Genomic DNA, 25,537 nt, shown 5'->3' on the forward strand with positions numbered 1-25,537 from the left:
TGAAAAATTAGAATTGCCTAAAAATATTCAGATGCATATAATATGTATTATAAGATTAGGTATAAGATTAAGTAAGTGCTATTATACTACATCTAAATGGTTTTTTTTCTTAAACCATTTCCCAATTTTTCAATTTTTTGCTAGGGCAATTTTTTAATCATAAACTCTTTCATGAATGAGATGAGCAGGGATGTATAGCAGTCATAATATTAATTGTTTACTAACAAGGTTGAAAAAATGTTTTAAAAAAAAAATCAATTTTTTAAATTTGATATTTACTTATTTTCAATTTGAAGTAGGAAATGGTAATTTATTTGCAGAATTAAATAATTTTCATAACAACTACTGTTATTAATAACTAAGACCTTACTTTTAAAAACTATCGAAAATCTCATTTGGTATATAAGTAACATCTAAGCACATTCTATGTTTAAAACAATATTTAAATTATAATCAATAAAAAATCAAAAATCAAATAGTCATATATGCAACTGTTTCAATAATTTAAAAACAAAGTGACAAATAATCAAGTAAATACAGGGTGGGCAAAAAGTCTGTAAAAACTTTGAAAATTCATAAAAACCGGAAAAATAACTGAAATGAAAAATGGTTTGCAGGTTAGCATCACTAGGTCACTGGAATTTTTTTAAGACAGGAAAAAACAATCAAACAAGAAACAGCCAATAGGTGGCACTGACGTACACAAGTCAAAGAAAAGATACGCAAATAACTAACAGAATGCCTCCAAATCGTTTATTACAGCAGTATGTATTCCACGTGACCACCAACACAGGAGATAACATATTGCAGGCGAGTCACAAATCCAGCAACTGCAGAATGCAGCAAGTCTGGATGTATACATGACACCTCTCGGCGGATTGCATCTTTCAGTTCTGACAGATTGGATGGACCGGATCGATACATCAGGGATTTCAAATATCCCCATAACCAGAAGTCTGCTGATGTCAAATCTAGAGACCGAGGAGGCCATAGGAACCTGCAATGCCTGCTAATGATTTTGTCTTCTCTGAACATCTGTATCAGGAATACCTTGTGATGAACGAACCACTGAAGTGTGGTGAACCTGATGACCTTTCAGGGAATGCATCCACATAAATCTGCAGAGAAGTGTGATGTATACATCTAGACCTGCTGCTCTCTGCCGTTGCTGGATTTGTGACTCACCTGCAATGTGTTATACCCTGTGGTGGTGGTCATGTGGAACACATATTGCTGTAATAAACGATTTGGAGGCATTCTGTTCGTTATTTGTGTATCTTTTCTTTGACTTGTGTACGTCAGTGCCACCTATCGGCTGTTTTTTGTTATTTTTTCCTGTCTCAAAAAAATTCCAGTGACCTAGCGATGCTAACCCTAGTTTAATGAACCCGATGCTAATTGAGGTTAGCATCGCTAGGTCACTGGAATTTTTTTGAGACAGGAAAAAATAACAAAAAACAGCCGATAGGTGGCACTGACGTACACAAGTCAAAGAAAAGATACACAAATAACGAACAGATTGCCTGTTTATTTCACTTATTTTTTCGGTTTTTATGAATTTTTAAAGTTTCTACAGACTTTTTGCTCACCTTGTATATAAAGTAATAAGTAGTTTTTTTCATTCGATTTGTTTAAATATTAATTAATGCGGGAAATATTAAAACATTGACCTTGCCACTTCCTATTTACTTATATTACATTGCACAAGTTTGAAAAAATCATATTACTCAAAATTGAATCAAAAATTTCAAAATTATCTGATTTAAATCAGTGATTAAAAAATTGTTTGAATTAAATCATGATTTTTGTTATTCAAATCAAAATACCCTGTTTACAAATGGTAACTTTTCTTTTTGTGTCAGTGTTTACTACTTATTCAGTGTGCAAAGTGAAATCCTTAGACATCCTTTCAATTTCGAATTTTATCCTATATACACAGTCAAACAGTCACTAGAAAAAAATTCGAATCATCCAATTAATCTCTAATGGATCTGTAAAGTGATTACAAATTGCTACACTTAATAATCAACATTCACATTAGAAATTATTAAAATTTTATCAGCTACAAAACTGTTTCATAAATTTTAATAATTTATAATTATAATTTATCTCAGTAATTTATTGTAATTAGTAATGTAATGATGACTAATTTACCGTATCATTCACTAAAAGTCCTACTGTACCGTATCATTCACCAAGGATTTCAACATAACCTGGCTTCCATCGCTGACTGGTGTTCATTGTGGCAGATGCCTATCAATATCTCAAAAACAGTTGGCATGAGAGATACCCGTAAATTACTTCCTCTTGAATACTACATACTTCCTCATACTCCATCAGTAATTTAACTTCATTCCAAGTTTCTGAAATTAAATACCTTTGTGTGTCATAATCTCAGCCGACCTACGTTGGAACAAACATGTTGACTACTTTTACCCAAAATGTTTCAACAAACTTCTCTTCCTCCACCGCAACCTTAAGCATTCTACTCGGGACATCAGACTACTCTGCTACCAATCTTATATTGCTTCTGTTCTTTCCTACACTACTGAAATCTGGGACCCCTACACCTCCAGTAATATAGACAAACTTGAATCAATCCAAAATAAATCCACCTGATTTGTCCACAACTGCTGGTCATACTTTTTTTCTGTGTCCGAACTTAAAAACAAACTTAATCTCCTCCCTCTCATCAACATTTTCTTTGTCTCATTTCTCGATTAACCCTGTTATACAAGATTTTTTTTTTTTTCCATGGTCATTTCAACTTTGATACTTCTGGTATCCTAGCCAAACCATCCTTCATCTCCAGAAGACCCGACCATTCCTTTAAAATAAAACCTATTTTTGCTTCTACTGACTTTTTAAGTATAGCTTCTTTCCTCATATGGAACAAAATCCCCAGCTCTATTGTCGACTTCCCACTATCACTACTTTTTTGTCCAATATCAAACAATATCTTTGTCACTTTCAATCGCGTCAGGCTATATTGGCCCCAGAGCCAACAATATTGTATAAATAAATTAATTAAACTTGCTCATGGGCAGTTACTTTACTAGAGCTAATACTAGAGCTTAAGGGACACAGCATCACGGGCAAAGCTGACTGATCTAATGTATATGCATGTATATGAATTGGCATCATCTCATCATGCCCCTCAAGCAATTATCGTGCCCCCCCCCCAAGACTTCAGGTTTTTCTTTGCCTATGAACTCACTGAAAAAATCAAACAATACCTCACATGCCATGATATCACCAGTCACACTAATTTTTAGCTGCATTGCACCTTGATTTAGAGCTTCAAAATGGCAGTATTGCATCAGCAAATGATGTTAGCACAACGTTAAATTATTATGTATAAATTTGCTTTGTGTAATGCTCTATTGAACATGATATCATTCATTCATGTATCATTTTTATAGTTTTAAATATTGAGTTTACTGCTATCAACATTTTCATGACACTCACAAAATGAGCGGATGGCGCCCGAGTTTTGAAAGGTAAAGACATATTCTATGTAAAAAACATTAATGAGAGTTGTTTCTACAAGTAAACTCAATGGTGGAAAGAGGAAAATTTGCAAAATCAGAGAAAAAGTTACTAGTAAGAAGCATCAAGGAAAATAATAATCATTGAAGGTGAAAGGACTTCTGTAGATACAAAGCTGTTTAAAATCACATCAAACAACCAAGTGATCAATACTTTCCAAAGATTTTAAATATAGTGTGTAATTTCTTTTTACATTTTGATATAAATTGAACACTAGAAGGGCCGTTATACCTATAAGGACCATTGGCAGTCATTTTGACTGCTGGATCTTTTCAAATCACAATATATTTAATCACACTAAATTTTTAAAATAAAAACTAGCAAGCATTGTTTCACATGGTTAATCTATTAATTTTGAAGAAATTTAATTTTTCTAAAGCATACAGAGTGTGCATAAAATGACTTTTCAACTTAAAATGTGAAAATATGGAGGACAACTTTTGACATGATTTTCCATGAAAAAAATATAGATAAACATTGCACCAACATCACAACGTACATTGCTTCATTTTGATGATGTATGCCTTTTTTATGTCAAGGTCTTTTATATGTTATATTCAGACTATTTAGTTGTTTGCAAGCACACTGTGGATAACATATAATCTTATGTCAATATGAATTTGCAGTATTGGGGAAAAATACTAGAACATTTACTAAAATTTCATTGCACAAATTAATTTATAAAGAATACACAAATTAGAAAAAATACATTTTGGTCTTCTTCATCCGTATTATCTGATTCAGACCAGTCACTTCCGGAATCACTACTTTCTTTTTCATAATAATATATCTATATATAGCAAAATGTCATGAGATCCGTATTGTCAGAGTTTGCATCGTTAGTCTTCTCAGTGTTGTCAGAGTTTGCATCGTTAGTCTTCTCAGCTGTAGATTCATTTATACAAAAAACTGACACTATTTTAAGACAAATAAAATTTTAATTGGTCGGTGCGTTTCAGCTCTACAATGAAGAGCCATCATCAGGACCTCGTGGTCAGCAATCACACAAGTGAGTCATTGAAAGGGTGATGTTTGGTCATCTGGAGAGTACCAGGCCTATGGTATCAGGGAGAGTTCTAATTTTTGTGATAATGTAGATTCATTGTTGGGAATATCATTTAGTACTGATGATATATCATTATTGTTCAAACATGTCTATCTTCTATAAGAGCCAATTGTACACATTGTGAATGAACCAATTTTTTTCTAGGAAGCTTTCAAAGCAGATAGTAGCAGGAAGAGTTATGTAAAGTCTGAGTTTGCCAGGTGAACGATCACAAAAAAAAGTTTCCTGAATAGAGACTCATATAGCCAGGGGCGGTCTTAGGGCAGTGCGACCGGTGCAAATGAGAAGGGGCGCCGAAACACATTAAATATACATTACTAGAAAAATTATCTTTAAAATACGTATTTATAAAAAAAACTAAAATATACATGAAAAATGACCGAGATGAGAATTTTTTTTTTCAAAAAAAACAAACAAAAGGTTTGAGTGTATATAATATTACGGTTATTTTTCGAAAAGAAAATAATCGATAGGCAGTGCACCTATATACGTACAGTACATAGCGATTTTGGTCAGATAAAAATACACACTCTCTCAAGCTCTTTTCGTTTACCCCTGCAGGAGATTTTGTGGGGAGGAGAAGCAATTTCTTTCTCTGTTGTTGTGCAGTAAAAAATAAAAATGATAGAGAAATCGCCCTCGCGGTCACCCAATTTTTATACTAACGAAAGCAAAAGTGTTTTCCTGTGTTGTGGGGTGTATCACAGGAATTGAAGGTGTCTTCTGGTGCGGGAAAGATTTTGAGCCAGAAAACCTTTCATGCATCTTTTTTCCCGACTTGCATTATTTTTATTAAAAACGCAGAATCGAATCTCAATACAGTACAGTATTTCTAAAAAAAATATTTAAAAAACGAATGAATTAAAACCCATGATTAGCTGACCATTTTAAATAGGGATCCTGCACTTGGTTCACGTTCCTACCTGTCACAAGAGGAGAAACAAAAATGTGCTCACATGAGAAAACCCATGCACTTTAGCGTCCCCGATCACTGGCCAGTCTCCCGACTCGCCAGACTTTCCTATTAGTTTAACCAGGGGCAGCTCGGTGGCACTGGGTGTGCTCTAGAAGGGCGTCAAATCCGAAGTGAAAGGGCAAAAAAAATTTGGAAAAATTATTTGTGCCCGCTGTAGAAGGGGCGCCAAGTCTGAGGTAGACAGGGTGGAAAAACGTAAGGGGAAATGATTTGTGCCCGCTGTAGAAGGGGCACCAAGTCTGAGGTAGACAGGGTGGAAAAACGTAAGGGGAAATGATTTCTGCCCCCCTCTAGTAGGAGCGCCAAATCCGGCGTAAAAGGGTGAAAGAAATTAGGGAAACTTTTTTGCTCCCTCTCTAGGAGGGGCGTTAAGTTCGGGGTAAAAGGGCAAAAAAAATGGGAAAATTATTTCTGCCCGCTCTAGGAGGAGCGCCAAATCCAAGGTAAAAGGCCAAAAGAAATTTAACATACGTTTTGACATAAAATATCGCTGTTCCTTTGAACGCATCAAAAAGAAGAGATTGAAACAAAAGTTTTTTTAATTAGGGAGGTCAGGGGGGCCCAAATATAGGTCCCACTCAGGTAGAGATTTTGTCTCGAGCCGACCCTGAGTGAAATGTATGTGTGTGTGTGGAAAATTTTAACAAACCGTACATATACACAGCTGAACATCTTTGCGAAGTTTCATGGATCTTTGTTCCAGATACCCGGTGAGTAACGGTAAAGGCTCCTATGAGACTTCTAGACAGTGTCTCTGTCTAGGAGGCCTTGGCAAGGTGTAGCCACAACGAGATTCTAAAAAGACATCTTTTTCAAGAAGCGAATGAGGAACGTATGTCAGAAATTCAATTTGATTTTTTTTCCCAACTGACTTTCAAAAGAAGGGTAGAAAAAACCTCAATATATAAATTCGATCGAAATGAAAATCTGGTGATCCTAGAAAAATTTTCGATTTTAATTTTTTTTGTATTAGTTTTCTATAAGAGTTGTAAGAATTTTAATCATTTTAAAGAAAATCATTTTCTCAACGTTAATCTTGAATAAGAATTAAACAAAACCTATCGAATTTTGCTGCTTATAATCCGCAAACTTCGCTAGTTTCGGGAAAAAAAGGCACCATGAGAATAGTCCGCAGCGTTATATAACCCACATGAGAAAATTTGATTTATCAATATAAAATCGCTCTCAAGGAGGAGGTGGGGGGGGGTGTTTAACATGGTTTTGTAGAAAAAATGTCAATTTTTGTACCGTCATCCACTCAATCTATAAATATTTAAAAAATATATGTTTCTGTTAATAAATTTTCAACGTAATTATAACTAATGAAACCTCTCTCAGAAGACAAAAATAAAGCCGTAGATAAGGCGCAGTGGCTTATCCGCACTAAAGCCACTTCAAAGTTAAGACTCTTCTCATGCAACTTCGACCCATAATAAGAAATTCATTTCTCCGACGTTTTGTTTTTATTTCAACATAATTTTTTTAAACGTATAATCTACAGACTATACGCAGCAGAATAGGTAGGTTAATTGGGACTTCCATGGAAATATGGAAATAAAGTAGTGTACCTCACATATTCAAAACAAGGAAGGGTGGGGGCAGCGGCAAATCCATTTCGTATAAGAGAAATTTCGGATATGTATCTTCGTGTATTTGAAATGAGGTTTTTGCAGCTGATGAAATATAGAATTAAATGTATGTTATGGTAGATGTGTGTGTGTGTGTGTGTGCGCGCACGTTGAATCAGTAAAGCATATACACATAATACATAATCACCAATCATTTCGGTAAGTTTAATAAATTTCGCAACATTACCAGCGCAATTATGCATAATTCCTTTTAGACCCTGTATGCACAAACGTGCAGGTTGCTTCTTTTCACTTTAGATTTTTTTTTTTAACTTCAGGGATGTTCAGTCCAAACTTCAAGAATTGTGCGTTATCGTTGAAATTAAAGCCGAAATTACTGAGGTTAAAAAAAAATCTACAGAGAGAAAAACAACCCCTTCCCAATGCCGTCTTAACGCATGGGCTTGCCCGGGAGTTCCAAGAATTGAGGGGCCTCACGAAAATGAGATCTAGTTAAAATTTTCTGGAATTCACTAGGTAGGGCCTCAGATAAACCACTTGGCCTGGAAGGCCCATGATGCTCTTAAGACGGCCCTGCCCCTTCCCCAGGGTCGTAGCGTGCTTTCTCGGGGCAGTCTTTTCTTGGAGTGTCCTTGAAATGGTTATGCTCAGAAAAAGAAAGAGTTACAAGTGCCCCCCCCCCCTTCGGCTCATTTCAACCGCCCAAGTTGTATCAAGATAGTTACGGACCTGCCCAAGTTGCAGGTCCCGGTGCTTTAGCTGGTGTTTACCTGCCCCTTCCGTTTCTTAGCACTGGGTCTGGAAGGGATAATTTCAAATTAAGTTCATGAGTCTTATAAATGTGAAATAAATCATACGGAAATATCACTTTAATCACTTTTATTATCAGTTTAGCCTGTACGTGATGCGTGCACTACACGAATTTTACTATAAAACTCAATTAAAATATGTATGAAGAAGATAGATCCTTTGAATGAGTATCCTGCATTAAATGTGTGACGTTTTGCTTTTTTAAGGTTTTTAAATCTATTAATTAAATCAAACAAGTTGGTTTTTATGCTTTTTTTACAAGTTAAATAGCAGTAATCCCATTCTAGGAGAAGTTCTTCTGACTTCTTCGTCCCTTAATATCCAACCAAGTGGTGTGCGGGGGGATGGATCACCACACCAAGAGTCCAATATGGTAGAATGAATCTGTCCCGTAAAATACGGGACAGTAATGACTAGCAAAAATTCACTGACACATCACTCTGGATTTTCACCTGAGGAAGGGGGGCGCTAACTACTGTTTTTGCACCGGGCGCCACTAGGCCTAAGACCGGCCCTGCATATAGCTAAATAATAAATGCTGTTTTGGTTGTGAATACACAAACTTCTGCTGTCTACATGAATAGCCTTTTTAGCTAGCCCCAGTAACATGATGCAACAGATATTATTATTTTTTTTCTTATCTGTATGTAATTCGTGAGTATGTGTTGTGTTCTGCTCTTGGTATTCTAGGTATAAACGCCAATTTCTCCTGAACAAAACATTCACTGTCTTAAACTTTTTGTACACATAGAAAAATACAGAAATAATGAAAAGTCACCAAAAATTGAGGGTGTATGTTAAACACTGTCAAGATTATAGCGTTTTCAAAATCAAAAACTGTCAAAATGACTGCTCCGGCCATTCTAGTGTTAATTTTGTATTTGTGCAAGCACACATCAGTTTCACAAAAAGTTAGAGGTATTAGTTGTTGATGTTGTGTGTAAGAGACGGTCATTTGTACACACCTTTTTAAGACAACAGTTGACTTTCACATATTATATTTATTCTGATTAATATAATTTCCCCCCCCTATCTCTGCCCATGTTATGTATACACAAACTAGAGGGAAAGCATAACTATGCATGTGTTTCTCAAGCTCTCTCTAGGGACTCTTTTTGCCAGTCTGGTCTTGGCAACCTTGATGTTATTGGCAACCACCGCATCACTGTGCGAATCTTACTGGTGGTTTTGATTTTCAGCTAGACCTAGTAGTTGTTGGCACTGTCGTGGGAGCCTTTCTTTACATTGTTGACCAGAATCTTGAAGACTTTGGCCTATCTCTCTAGCACAGGATATGGTCCTTTATATGGCTGGCTGAGAGTCTTTGGTTGCTGTACAAACACATGTGCATTTGTCATACTGACATGAAAATAGATTTTCGACCATAATGCACAGGAGGTTGAGGATGCAGTGCAGCCATTGCTGATCTCAGTTGAGCAATGAAATCTTCACTGGCAATAGATGGTGCTTTTGTTGCCGGCAGTTTTAGATCTGTTCCAACTTGATGGTAGTGCGCAGTCCTAGAAGTACCATTGTTGGACGGATGTTCATCCAATTTTGTGGCTCTGGGCACTTTATTGCTGCTTTCAGTGGCCTGTGGAATGATTCAATCATGTCATTTACTTGAGGATGGTATGGTATGGTTTAAGATGTTGGCAGCCCAACAGGTGAGCCAAGCTTTTGAAAAGTGCTGATTCAAACTGTCAACCACGATCTATAGTGATTCGAGCTGGGCAACCAGAACAAGCTATCCAGTTCACAAACAGTTCTCTAGCCACTGTTTCTGCTTAGATGTCTTTTATGGGGATGACCTCGAGCCATCTTGTGAATCGATCAGGATCGCCAGTAGGTATGGAAAACCATTTGAAGGTGGCAAAGGTCCTACTATGTCAACGTGAATGTGTTGGAATCGTTCATCTGGCAGTTCGAAGCCTTCCAGTGGGCTGGATACATGCCAATGAACTTTGGATTTTTGGCACTGGACACAGGTTTGTGCCCACAGGTGACAGTCACGCTGAAGACCAGGCCAAACAAATTATTGCTTGATTAACTGAACTGTTTGTTTGATGCCGGGATGTGCAAGACCGTGGACAGCATCAAACACTTTCCAACTATGTTGATTTATATTTTATCTTTCTTATTTCTAGTGCCCTTCAACAGTTCGTTTGGAGGTACTTAAATATGGGCTGCTTTAGGTATGAAACATTGATAGAAATTAATGATTCCCAAGAACTGTCAACTCTTTGACCATTTGCGGTTGCTTGTCGTTCAGGATTTAACACTTTTCCATCTAGTGGCTTGATTCACTCAAATGATACTTTGTATCCTAGGAACGGAATTTCTGACTGGCCAAATTTGCATTTGGCTACATTGACAGCAAGTCCATATTTATGAAGTCTGTTGGACATAAGACGTTGGTGTTCTTTGTGCTCTCTTTATGTTTGAACTGGTGATCAACAAATTGTCTAGGCTAAGCAGAAGTCCAGCCCTCTGAGCACTTCATGTATGAAGCCCTGAAAAGACTGCTGCTCTACACAGACCAAAGGGAAGGTATGGGAATTCAAAAAGACTGAAAGGCGTTATTATGGCAGTTTTCTTTACATCATCTGGATTAACTGGTATGTAATGATAGGCTCTAATTATATCCAGTTTTGAGAAAACTGAAAAATCTTCAATATGAGGAATTGGGTACCTATCCATCTGAGTAATTCGGTTGAGAGCTCTGTAATCCCCTGTAGGTCGTCAATCAGTGGTACCTTTGGAGACCATATGTAAGGGACTAGTCCAAAATTGCTTTTTGAAGGATGACGACAGATGCCCTGTTCAAGCATGTAATTAAATTTTTCCTTAGCAGCTCGGAGCTGTTGCGGATATATCAATCTAGCTTTTGCAAAAATGGGAGGACAATTTGTGGGAATGATATGCAGAGTGTCATGTTTGACATCAGCGAGCCTATAATTTGATTTCGTTATTTTGGGAAACACTTCCAAAATAGCATGAAATTTTATCTCCTGAAAAATCGTTTAAATATCATAATTTGAACAAGAAAAAATTTGGTCCTTTTTTTAAAATATTAGTCAATGGGTCTATCAATTTCTTATTTTTGATATCAACTATTAAGCCAAAATGGCAAAGAAAATCGGCACGATGATGGGTCCGTTGACATCTGCAATGGTGAACAGCTATTTGAAAGAATGTCTGAGATCAAAATTTATATTCAACAATTTAGTACTATACGTTTGAATTTTCGTGTTGTTTGCCACTACTAATTGATAGAAAAGAGCTTTTCTTTTCTCGGTAGGAGATGGAGGTATGATAAATTGTAGTAAAAATTTCAAATTGGATGCGTAATCGGAAATGAAAAGACGACTACTATTGTTAGGCCTTACGATGTCTGCTGCGTTGATTGAAGGTTTAATTAGTTTCCCTCAAACGTACACGGTTCTGTGCATTTTTGTGCTTTTGCCTGAGATTTTCTATGATAAAAACAAATTCCGTCATCTTTCTAATTGTGACTGTTGCGTTTTCGCTGCCAAGAGGTAGATCATTGTCTACAATTATGTCTATCTCTTGAACGGCTATGGCTAAGATGCTCAAGTTTTTCTGCCAGGTCAGCTTTTTGTTGCTTGAAATGTGAAGTGGATTCAGATGCACAGATTGCTGTCTGGCTCATGGCAATAACCTCTATAATTTTATCTGCTTTCATGGCTAATTGAGGCAATGCATCTGAAATTTGCTTCAATTTGAGGAAAATATAATTGTGGGTTATCTGACCAAAAAGGGGGAATTTTCATTGCAACTGTAGCGATGGTTTCTTCGGATTGTTGTCTGCCATAAGTTACTGTTGGTCAGGGAAAAGGGGGAGCGAGGAATACTATGCAATGGCCTGTGGAAGCAGCTATGTCCTATATGTATAGGCATTGCCGACGAAAATGTTGCATGTTTCTTCAATGGATTTCACCATTTTAGTTGTTGAAGGTGCATGTAAGAGACAGTCATTTTTGTACTCATCTTTTTAACATAGCAGTTTACTTTCACATATTAAATTTATTCTGATTAATATTATAATAGTTATATATACACAAACTATATGGAGAGCATAACTATGCGTGTGTGTTTTTCAAGCGCTCTCAAGGGGCTTTCTCTTTTTGCCAGTCTGGTCTTGGCCACAAGGTTGTTAACTTCCTCAAAAACATTATTAAAATTATATTTGTTCCCAAACAAGGAACTGGTTTAAATGTCTAGATGGGAACCTTTTTTTTATGGTCACCACTCTTTTACAGATGAATTTTCTTTTCCTACATCTGACAATAAAAGATGTTCCAGTGTATATTAGAATAAACTGATGTCAGAGCATATTTTTATAATTATGGAATTTTTATTCAATATTTAGTTAAAAAAATGGAAAGTGAGAACAGTTTCTGAAGACTCAGACAAATGTGGAAAACCAAGAAATTCCAGAGAGTTTGTTCTCCATAACAAAACTCCATTATGGAATGATGTTAGTCAAGTCTATCAGCTTGACTTTGGAGGACGGGTTACTCAAGAATCTGCAAAAAATTTCCAGATTGAGTTTCATGGGAAACAGGTAATACTTATTCAGTTTGATATAATTTACTTCAGGTTTCACCAGTTGTCGAGCATTAGTATCAAATACAAACACAAAGGCCATAACAGACAAATTACAGAACGAGGTGGCTGAAAAAAGTTGCCCATAAAAAATATGAATGTCAAATATGATTAAAATATAGCAACCCAAAATAAAAACATATATCTAAAAAATTGGTAATATACATGGTGCATAGGTACCAGGGCATATGGCATTTTACTGGCAAACCGTTGATCCTAGAGACATACTTCCAATTAGAAAAAGTTTCCAAATAACATGTAGTACTCAGATGTCATTCATGTTACCAGGCATTGTATGGTTATTAAAATAAAAATGTTAACTTTTTATATGAACACCCTATGCGCAAAATCCAATTAGAAAGTTGTTGTGCCCTGTCTCTCCTGATGCCAATAGTAAAAAACATTCCACGTTTCCAAGCGCAATATTCACTGAGGTATTTGAATTCGAAAAACAGAGGAAAGTTGAGAAAAACAATATTAAGTGGAGTTAAAACTGTTTACCCATATTTAATACTGTTTTTCCAACTTTCCTCTTTTTTCGAATTCAAATACCTCAGTGAATATTGCACGTAGAAACTTAAAATGTTTTTTATTATTGACATCAGGAGAGACAGGGTAACAACTTTCTAATTGGGTTTTTGAGCATAGGTGTTCATATAAAAAGTTAACATTTCTATTTTAATAATAGATAAACATGTTGGGGTAAATCGAGAAGCTATCCATACTTAGAATAAGACAACCCTAAGTATTCTTTATGGTCATTGTATAATATTTTATCATGTGTATATATTGTTTATAATTCTTATTAATTGCATTTTTAATTGGATTGCTGTATTTTTGAAATGTATGACATCCATATTGTTATGGGCATCTTTTTCTCAGCCACCTCGTTGGGCATTTTGCCTGTTGTAGCGTTGTATTTGTATAACTATATACACACACGCAATGCCTTGTAACATGAATGACATATCTGAGTACTACAAGCTATTTGGAAATTTTTCTAATTGGAAGTATGCCTCTAGGATCAACGGTTTGCCAGTAAAATGCTATATGCCCTGTTTGCTATGCACCTTGTAAAAAAATTGCACAAAACACTGCCCATAAAAAGATTGTTTGTCTTATCTAAGCAGGATAGCTTTTTTTTCGATTTATCCCAATATGTTATCAGATGTATATTTCAGATCAGACAATATAATCTAAATAGTTATTGATATCAGTATAATCTAAATTGTAAAATAGTTATTGATATCAGTATAATCTAAATTGTAAAATAGTTATTGATATCAGTATAATCTAAATTGTAAAATAGTTATTGATATCAGTATAATCTAAATTGTAAAATAATTCTAGATATAGAAAAATCAATTCCAGGAAATAATTACAAATAAAAGTGAATCGTTTTCTATATAAAATTAATATAATCTCCCCAGTCCCTGCTTTGCATGCGGGAGACTAAATATAAAATACTCAGAGACCTTAAAATTAGTTCTAGATGTTGTAAACATTTAGTAGTAACATATTCATACTTGTCTGTTGATAGAATTTAGTTTAGACCGCTTCATAGTTAAAAATGAACATAAAAACATAAAGATCAAAATGACCTTGAGGACTTAGGAGGGTAATCTCAGGTGGTGTATTGGTATATATTAACGAATTTCTATAGTTCAGTCATTTAATATCGATAACCAATATCGATGCAATCAGCTGAGATTGTTTCTCCCATCATTAAACTTTACCCTAAAGTAAATATATATTTATAAATCTCTCATTCATAAATCTCATTTTTTCCAGCTTCAAATTTTATCAATGAACTGAAAATTACTATTTATTGTATTAAATGTAAAAATATATTATTATAATCAGCGAATCTATATTGAACTTCTAAACTCCAACACCCAACACTAATATTTATACTGATTGCTTGAACATATTATCAGCCTTTAATCCAAAATATAACTAAACCTCAATCAAATACATACAGTCGAACTTGCTTAATTTAAAGTCAAAAGTCACTGGAAAAAAGTTCAAATTATCAAAAATTTGAATTACCCAACTAATCTATCCTTGATTTATAAAATGACTATAAATTGCAATTTAATTATCAACGATCACCAGGGTACGCCAATTTAAATCATGATTAAAATCATGTTTTAAATCACTTGATTTTTTATAAAAATCATTGATTTACATCACAAAATTTCAATTCATTTTTTCCTTTGTATAAACTTCAATGATATTGAAGTAAAGGTAACCTAGTATGGTATGCTTCTTATTGTTGTTAAGTTGATTAAAAGAAATATGATCTGGGGTAAATATAGACTTGAACCTAATACTTAGATACAGTGCAGAAAGATAGCTGTTCTATTTCTAGATTTTGAGCACTAATGGGAAAACATTTCCCATTAGTGCCCCCATTACTAAGGTTCCCCTGATAAAAAAACACATTAATTAGTTTCTGCATAAAGCCTTGAATTCCATGTCCCTAATTGCTGATTTAAAATAATGATAATAGATGTTGTACCAATATATGACTTGAAATTTTAATACAAAAAGTGAAAAAGTTTAAAGTTTGCTTGTTTTTTTACCAAAACTCATTAAATCTGTGAAAAAATAAAAATGTGCAAATTGTATATTAAGTAGCAGTATGAAGGTTGGAGACAAATACAAATACCAACGGCACAACAGGCAAAATGCCCAACGAGGTGGCAGATAAAAAGATACCCATAACAAATATGGATGACATACTTCAAAAATACAGTAACCCAATTAAAAATGCAATAGTATATACATTATGAAATATTATACAATGCCCTCAAAGAATTGTTATGGTTGTCTTATTCTAAGTATGGATAGCTTCTCGATATTTATCCCAACATGTTTATTGTATTTCTTTTTAAACAAAAAATTATGTTAGAATTTACTATATCAGAGGGTAGGCTATTCTATTTATTAACAACCCTATTAGAGAAAAATTCCCTGCGACACCATAACCTTGCATTGTCCCTTACCAATCAATACTGGTGTCCCCTTGTAAAAGCAGTCGATTGGCAGTGTACTAAATGTTCATGGTCCATCTTATCCATCCCGTTGAAAATTTTCAACACTTCGATCATATTTCCCCGACACCTGTGTTCATCCAATGTAAACATATTCAAAAAATGAAGTCTCTCACCATAACTCAAGCCCCACGTGCCAATAAGGACATGCGTAGCTCTTCTCTGCACACCTTCAACCAAGTCTATGTCCCTCTGTAGGTATAGTCTCCAAAACCTTACAGCATACTCCAGTCACGGATGAACAAAGCCTCGAAAAAGTGGAAGAATGACTTTAAGAGAACACAAAGAGACCTTTTTGAAAATGAAACAGAGCATTCTGTTCGTATTTTTGACCATCGCTGAACAATGTTTGGAAAACCTAAGCCGCTTGTCAATGAGAATTCCCAAATCGGTGACCCTAGTTGCACCTGTGATAGTGACACCATTCAACTCGTAAGAGAACTGTGGGTTGTTCAGACCAAAATGGATGACCATGCACTTGTCAACGCTAAACGTCATACTCCATTTATTAGCCCATGCTGCAATCCTGATTAAGTTGGTCTGGAGCAACTCCCTATCACGTTGATTCTCGATTACCCCCATGTCAACTGCAAACTTGCTAGTAATCCCATAGATGCCCTGATCGAGTTTATCGATAAAAAGGGAAAGTATGGGGTCAAGGACACTTCCTTGAGGAACTCCACTTGTGACACCTGTCTAACCAGAGAATTCCCCGTTCACCATAACTCGTTGTGCCCTATCTCTTAACTGCGACTCTATCCAATTCAACAAGTTACCCCCAATCCCAATCTCGTGTAAACGCTTCAAGAGTTTACCATGTTGGACCCAATCGAATGCCTTCTAGAAATCAAGGTAAACAAAATCTTCATTTTCGCCCTTACCCAAAGCCTTTGTCACGAGATCATAGAAGCAAAGGAGGTTAGTCACACATGACTTCCCCTTCCTGAACCCATGCTGATTATCCGATAATACATTATTCTCATCTAGCTACTTCACCAATTGCTTTTGATAATAATTTCCAAAATTTTTGAGAGGGAGCTCGTCAAACTCACTGGATGATAATGGGACACTGCTCTTCTAATACCCTTTTTGAATATCGGAACAACATTAGCAAGCTTCCAATCCCTGGGGACGATACCCTGAGCAACACTACTCCTGTATATCTGTGCGGCTGGACCCAACAATTCATTAGCACATTCCCTGAGGACCCTGGCATAGATATCTGCTAGTGCTTTGCTTGCACATACATTTCTTAGAAGATTTAGGGCCTCCACGTCTTCTACTTGAATATTGTTGAGGATTTTATTAACCCATGCAGTACTTGTACAATGTACAGGTACTGCATGGGTTATACAAAATGGTTATTACGCATGGGGCAAATACGGTTATTACGCATGGGTCGACAAAATTTGTGTAATTGATTTTAATTGAGCAGGAAATTATTGATATATTGCCAAATATTACAAATGTTGGAGAATGCAATTAATGATTTTGCCAAAGCAGAAATTGTATCATTTTTAAGGAGGGGGGGGGGGCGTATTTGGACCATTTGATTGATCAATTTTTCATTTGCTTAGTTTGAGGGTTCAACAAGTATAGTAGTCATTAAAAACTTCTGTCTGGATGGAAAAATAATTTTGTATTTATTACTTCATGGTCTTGGACAGTAACTTTCATCATTCAAAATTATGATGCAAATAGGTGAAACAACAGTTTGCATTTCAAAGCAGTTGAAAACATAGGCCTATTCTAGGTTTGGTGATTCTGATGCTACCCAATAGCATTCAGTTTCAGTTGTCTTCTGTATTTTTAAGGCATGAAGAAGCATAAACAATATTTACAATGCTCAGCAAAGAGCTAGAAATGGAAGTGCTCCATTTGTCAAAAATGATTACACTGGCATTGAACAGTAAAATATGAACAAAACAGTAAAATTTAAAAAATGATGAACAACACAGTAAAACTATCTGGTTCACCTTGGCTTATTTACGTTGGATCTTGTAATTTACACATTTTGCATTGTGCTTTTGAAAGTGGTCTCAAAGGTGCGTCATTCTTAACTTGCTGTGCATTGTCGAAGAGAGTTGACGAGCTCTTCACTTTGGAAGACTCCAAAAAAGAATGGGATATATGTGATGAGAGAGAGTAAAGAAAATTATCTGTGGTTGCTAGTGCACTGTTTTGGCCAAAAATTGGTTTTTTAACCAAGCCATTTGTCATTTTGTTTTGGCTTGACTGAAATAGTGCTAGGGAAAAAAAGTTAATTCAAAATTAAAAAATATTTTTTTTAGGAATTTTTTTCCATTATGCTATGATTATGTTGTGTAAGGGGGTTACCCTCCCCCATCCTACTTTTTAGTTCTGTGTTTTCCTACTTTTTCTCATTTTTTGAGTGGGAGCCCTGCATTTATTAAGAAGAGTTTAAGCTGGATAAAAAATTCCCTTCATAAAAAAGCGAAAAGGGGGGGGGAAAGCTTAAGCAAAATGCTGCAATGCTAATGTAATGTTTGATGGTTGGACGTCTCGTTGCGTACCTCCTGTACGCATTTTTGCGAAAGTGGCTGCTACTTTTTGCGCATTCTACGATTTTCTTTCACATTTTGCAAAAAATGCGACTGTAGCTTAAACCCTGCTATTAAGCCTTTAGTGAAACTAGACCACCTATTGTCACAAACATGTTTTTTATTTGTTGGTCTAATTGAGGGTCAAAAATGATGTTTGGATGAGGCCAAAAAATTTATCAAAGAGCAAATAAATCCATGAGAGATTGGAATCAAAACATAAGGGCTGAGAAAAATGCCAAATGATAAAGTTGTGATTAAATGCATTTCCAAAAATGTCAGAAAGAAGCTCTGTGAGGCCTTGATGGAAAAATTCTCTAACCTGGTCTCAGAAATACTGAGGGGCAGACAACCATCGATCTTAGTTAAGTATGTGCCAAATTTTGTCAGTGACAAGAGCTGGTAAGTAATGTTTGACCAGAATCCGGAGATATGTTCCTCTGACAATGAAACAAAAAATTGAGGTCCAGATTTGTGTTTGGGGAAAAGTTTAATGACTAAGGCATTTTATTGTGAATGTTCCTGCAGTAGTCCAAAAGCAATGCTTACTGCAAAAATATCTTAGATTTAACTGGTCAATGCGCACTGTGAAGGACTTTGTTTTGATGAATAGATGCTTTAAGTGTAAGTTACAATCATAAATCTAGGTTCTTACATGTTTTAACTGTACACGTCAACACAAAAGTGCTGATTGTGATAAAAATCAAAATGATTGTGCCAACTGCATTCGTTTTAACACATAAACCAAAAATTCATCCAAGCATGTGGATGTAAATCATAAACTATATGACAGCTGCTGTCTAATTGACAGTTTTATGAGAAATCTTCCTCGAATTCATTACGAATAATAATTTGAATTTAGGATCTTGTCTACAAGTTTCTCAACTTAGTTTGCATAAATGTGGAAGAGCTATGCAGCAACTTATTTTAAACATGGAGTCTGATGACATTGATATAGCTTTTATTCAAGAGCCAAATTTTTTCGCAGGCAGTCTTCCATGGTTTCCTTCATCTTATGCAGTTCATTATCATCGGTCAGCGGATGTGGTGAAAGGCAGCCATTGTCATCCGATCTAAGAAAATTTTCTTTTCTAGATGTTCGCAGCACTGACTTCAACGTGGTTGCTATACATATTTCAATTGAGGGCATAGATTTCTCTCTTCTCTCTTATTATTTTGAACCAGCTAACAACATAGAGCCGGATCTCAGTAAAATCTCTTCAACTCCCTTGAACATGAATATTACTTGACTTTTTTTGGGAGATGGATGTCAACAGTAAATCAGATCTGTGGCATAACTCTATTCTAGATTCTAGAGGACTCAAACTCACAAACTTCTCCTGCACATGGCATCTTGTTGTAAATGAGGACATTGGCCCAACTTTTGTTAGCGCTCTCAGGGGCAGTTATATCAGTTGCATATCCATGACAATGTGACGGGAGATGCAAATTATGTAAGCTCGTCTTATCATCCTATATCTTACATGACAGGAAAATTTTCCCATACTATTCAGCACTTCAAAGGGGGGCAGTAATTCCTGTTGCCCTCCTCTGGATCTGTGTCTGAGCGAAGACAGACATCTTCAGGTACGAATGAAGTGGTGGCAGAGGCAGGCATCTTCTGCTGCAAATTAAACTAAAGCAGACATCTTCAGGTTAAAAATGGAAAGAAGGTAGCTGTGAATGGAGCAGAGCCAGACAACTTGAGCTGTGAATGGACGCAAAGGCAGACACCTTTAGCTGCAAATGAAGTGGAGGCAGGCATTTTCAGATTCTAATGGAGCGAAGGCAGACATCTTCAGCTGCAAATGAAGCCAAGACATATCTTCAGCTGCAAATGAAAATGAGGTAACACCATCTACTGTGGAGAGAGCAGAGAGCTCATTACTATCAGCAGAATGTCTAGGAAATTGATTGCTATGGCTGTGGAGTAATGATATGAATGGAAAGCTTGCACCATGGCATAACTCCACTTCATATCTTTGATGGAGGCACCGTAACATTACAGCAGTATTTGCACTGGAAACACAAAAGTTTCCCTTCAATATTCCATTAAATATTGCTTATAAAAATGTTTTAAAATTGGTCAAATCCAAAATAAAATCTGCTAAAATTGAATAGTATTCCACCCAGTTTTCAAAATGTAACACAAAACGTTCAAAATTCATTGATAGAATAATTAATAGAACTAATGGTCATCGTGAGATGCTTCCCCCAATTCTGATCCTATTGTATTAGCTCAAAACTTTGATTTCTATTTTGTTAATAATTTCCCCTCAATTTTGTCAACATAAATGATTTTAAGTAATACTTGAAATTGAATTGCTATTCAATATACCGCTTTCAAACTAGTGCTGATGAAATCTTGAAAGTTATTAAAAATTTACCTACGTCTGGATCTCTCCCAGGAACACGTAACACCAAGGTATCGAAATGTTTCCCACACAAAATTTTGAATTTTAAGGCTTTAAAATCAGCTGTTCTCCCCCCCCCCCCCATTTATAAATCCAGACCCAGACATCTCAATGATTTAGACCAATCTCATTTTCTGTTTCAAAAACATTTGAAACAATTATCAAAAACTAAGTTTTTTCTTTATCACATTTTAATTTTTTTTCTAATAAACAGTTGTCATTCATTCCTTATAAAAATACAGAAACAGATCTATTAACTTTATCTATCTTTCTGCAGCTGAAGAACAAGTTTTATATTCCAGTCAAATTTTACCGCTTGTGATGCGCTATTAAATAAATCAAGATACCAACACTTTCATTCATCAATGTGTGTGTTGTCAATGAGCTTGTTAATTGATTTTTCATGATAAAATACCCTTCTATTCCATTGTTGTACAATATATAGGTTTTGTGAGACCTGGTTGAATCATTAAAAAAATATTTGTTCATGTCTTCATCAAATTATTTTCAAAATTTCTGATCCTAAAATAGGGCATTCATGACATGTTTATCGGCTTAATCTACTGTGGCAAGCTTTTCCATTTTTGAAAATAAAAAGTGAGGGTGAGACTCGCATTGGTTCAAGTGAGTTTCGTGAAGTAGCAGTTGATGAAATGATTAGTAAGAAACATTGGAATGAATTTGCCCATGTTTGAATGATTAGTTAACTTAGGAGATGGAGAAATAAAAAGTGTGGTGTGTTTGATATCAATATTTTTGTGTGCATAAAATACCTTGAAAGTGACGGAAACAGCTACTGCATAAGAAACTGTTGGAATTTGAAAATGTCTGTCAACATTATTGACTGTTTCTTGTTTTTACATTTTTTGATTTTTTCCTCTTCCTCAGTCACCTTGCTGGGCTTACCCCCTGTTGTGGTCTGCTATATTTGTATCCAAAAAGAGCACTAATAGATCATTGAGCAATTTTGCCCAAAGAGCTCATAGACAACACCATGCTAAGTATAATCAGTGATCGCTGCTGGCCATGTTGTAGTATTGAGAAACTGTTCATAAAAAAAAAAGAATCTGAGATTATTTTTGTTATTTGAAAAATTTGTGAACTTGAAAAAATTCTTGATAAAAAGTTTAAATTCATTTAAGCAAATAAGCAAATGAATGTGAGAGAGGAAAATCTCAAAACTGTTCTTGCTACAAACATGACCTTGAAACATCTTTCTACCTTTTCTGAATGCAACTAGTGAAATATTTAGTTTAATCAATTATTAGCATAGATTAAATTTTTTCTGGGTTTTGCTATGTTTCACAGGTGATGCAGTTTGGCCGCATTGATGGAAATGCTTATTCTCTGGATTTTCAGTATCCTTTTACTGCTCTTCAAGCATTTGCTGTTGCCCTTGCAAATGTAACCCAGCGTTTGAAATGATTCATCTGTCCAACAGTTCAAGCCATATGTTTTAGAATGAGATGTTTCACAATGGTGTCCCATTTGTCCCTAATGTTCATATAATGTATGCATAAAACTTAAGTTGTCATTGTCTGTTGCTTGCTCTCGCCAATATATGAGCATTGCCTTCTTTTAAATTAGATAAAGCAAAATACACACTCACACACACACATATATATATAATAGTTTACAAATCATGCTAAAATTGTTTTTTTACAAAATGTTTTCATAAAAGCTCATATCAGATTTTTAACAAAACTTTGTTTTGTATTTTGTGATATAAATTTGATTCCCGCATCTCTAAGTGCAATTGAAACGTAGTATAAACTAGTCATAACTAAGTTTTGTAATGTTGTATTTATTAAGATTGCATCATAAAACTATATGTACAATAGATTCTTATGGCAGTATTTTTACAGCACATTCGTTCTTTTACATATATTTATATAATTGCTTCTTTTTTTTGTTTGTTTTTTTGTTTTTACAAACTAGTCATTGTCAAATCTCAGTATACAGGGTAAATCTCACACTGTTGATCTTTCATTCATTTTGATATTTTAAATAAATATTATTTTATTTGTATTTATTAAAATATATTACATTTACTGACAATGAATTTTTACTATTTTTTTTGTATTTGAAGGAAATCAATGCAATATTGAAATTTGGTTTAATTAAATACAATTTCTGACAAGATATTTTTCAATTTGATACTTTCAGTGTCTTTGTATATGAAAACTCTTGTAACGAATGGAATGTGTTATGAAAGTTTTTCCACTACTTAAATCATTTTTAGTCCAGGAGTCTTGATTGTTAGATTAAGTGGCAACTACAGATATCAACGGTTGTTTTTAAAATATTTAGCTGCTCAACTTGTCTTAGTCTTTTTTTGTATTATGTGTCTATATATAGAGCCCTTACAAAAAAAATTGATTATATCCAGTTTTGGTACAGCCTAACTCACTTATTAACAAACACAGACATAACAATCTGCTTTTTCATCATCCTTCAATTTTGCATTGCTTGCCTTTGTTTTGATCGTGTATAACCAGGGCCCGGATGTTGATGACATTTGCATTTTTTTGCATTTTCTAATACTTTTAATTTTAAGGCATTTTTTGGATATTTTTTAACTTTTGAAAATTTTTTCAAAATAAAGCCAAAAAATTTTTAAACAAAAAAAATTTTTTTTTTCATCACTTAACTTGTATCTTCCTTTATTGATGACAAACAAAGTTTAGAATCAATTCTAGGTAAATTTAGAATATAGTAAAAATTCCAAGAGCTTAATCAAAAAATAAATGAAAATGAATTCAATAAATTTTTGCTGATTCTATATGGGATGTTGAGAATGAGAAATTTTCATTATATAAAATATGAAATCTGCAAATTCATTTTGAATAATAAAAATGCTGGATGCAGTAAGATTTTGTAAGCTTTGTTTTGCCTTGAGAATATTGAAGAAATGATAATGTACATACGATCAATCTTCAGCATTCTGGTTTCAACCATTCAGTCCTTGCAGAAAAGCATGGAGCTTATTGATGCTATCGATAAACGCAGTGTGCTAAAAATGCGATAACCAATTCGCTATCATGAAATTTGAAAAAGTAATGAGAAAAAAAGCAGACTTGTATTGCCTGTAGAAAAATGTTCAATGTCTTAATGGGTACGTCTTCAAGGTTTTGAAAATGAAGAGAAATTAACACAGAGTAGATCAGATCCCCCCCCCCCCCCATCCTCCAAATATCCCCAAGAATGCCTGTTGATGTTTAGAGAAGTTTATCTTGTCTTTTCAGAAATTTATATTTTGTCTTTAGATTTCCTAACCTACTCATAAATTATGAATTGTTTATTTGAAAAATTCCATTGGCAATTTTTGTTGAAATCTAACAAGTGAATGAATGTGATTTTCAATAGATACTGTAAGACTTTTTTCTTTTACCTCCAGTCAATATAATGACTGGTTCAGTTTCTAAAGAAATTTGTTTTGTTATTTTAATAGCACTTTTTGTCATTTTTGGGGGAATTTTTATTTTAACTTTTAAGCATTTTTTCAAATTTTCAGGACATTTTTTATGGTTATTTTTCAGCATTTTTTAGGTCAACAACATTCGAGCCTTGCTTATAATAAATAACTAATTTTTTGAAGTATACATATAATTACTGATACAAAAAAGGAAAAAGGGGACAAAAAAATTCAGAAAAGATCAGAAATTCACAAAAATGCCAGAGGGGCATAAATTCTTATAAAATTTATGTAGACTATGTCCAGACATGGCCACACGTTTTGAACATAAATATGTCATGTTAACCCTTTATCTGTCAACATTATACTTTAAAATACCTCTTACTTTTTAACTCTGACATCCTTTATATACATTGTTAGGCATTGGTACTTTGAAGTACAGTGATACCCAACTTACGCTAGCCCAAGTTGCATAATTTCTGAGTTACACTATTTTCTGTGAAAAATTCACATTTCTGAAATTCAATCATAATCACATGATTATTGCTGAAATAGTAGAGATTATAAAGTAATAATCAAGTAAGAAATTGCTTTATTCTATCAGAACATGAAACTACTTTGATTTTTGAAAGGCTACAGTATATAAAGATGGGAACTTTGTCAGAATTTAGAAATGGAATATCAAGGGTTGCTTGGTATCCCTTTATTTTTACAAAGAAGGTTGCAATTTCTTACCTGAAGTCAGGGCTGGAACTAGAGAGGGCGAAGGGGACAACTGCCCTGGCGGAAACAAACAAAACCATCATAAAATTGTCAAATTTTAAATTTGGTGGGGGGGGGGGGCAGCAATAGATCATGTTTGTCCCAGACAGCAAAAATCCTAGTTATGGCCCTGCCTGAAGTTCAATGCCAGTTTGAAATCTAATTTGTTTGATATGATGGTCTTTGATGGCAGTGCACCTGGTCTAACTTTCAATTAATTTCAGCTCATGGCTGAAAGTTGTTTTCTAGCTTCCAAACACAAGCAACTCATTTCTTTTGATGACCCAAGGTGTTATCAAAACATTTATACAAATACAACACCACAACAGGCAAAATGCCCAGCGAGGTGGCATTTAACACATAACTTTCATTAGCACAGATTTAAAGGCAATACAGCCTTTTTATAGTGGATCGGATTGCAGTCACAATGCAAGTTTGAGTTTATGAAGCCATAGAAGAGTGCCATGGAATTAAACTCATAGTAAGAAACAAAAAGATATGTGCTTTTTCAAAAATTTGGTCCCAGTTAAGTAATATTTATATGCATTTCTATGAAAAACTGTACCCAGACTTGCGTAAATTTGATTTACGAGGTTGTTGTCTGCTCCCCCTCCATTGCATATAACTTCAGGGAATTACTGTATAAAGGCTGAATAACAATTTTATGATTACCAGATGACAACACAAGTGTGTGACAACTGCTTTTTGGG

General features: G+C 34.8%; 1 protein-coding gene across 1 annotated transcript in view; it reads left to right on the top strand.

Annotated features, from left to right (window-relative positions):
- LOC149084781 (tubby-related protein 4-like) overlaps positions 1-22,385 on the top strand; it is a 178,329-nt gene extending 155,944 nt beyond the window's left edge. Inside the window, exons 12-13 of the mRNA XM_089232524.1 lie at positions 12,384-12,578; positions 21,959-22,385. Coding sequence (XP_089088650.1) covers positions 12,384-12,578; positions 21,959-22,075 — 312 coding nt within the window. The 3' untranslated portion in view covers positions 22,076-22,385. The remainder of the gene's footprint in view (positions 1-12,383; positions 12,579-21,958) is intronic.
- The last annotated feature ends 3,152 nt before the right edge of the window (positions 22,386-25,537 follow it).

This window comes from Pholcus phalangioides, unplaced genomic scaffold, assembly GCF_987345545.1.
Source record: "Pholcus phalangioides strain wild (caught in Gottingen) unplaced genomic scaffold, Ppha-v1.0 ptg000007l_1, whole genome shotgun sequence".
Lineage (NCBI taxonomy): Eukaryota > Metazoa > Arthropoda > Arachnida > Araneae > Pholcidae > Pholcus > Pholcus phalangioides.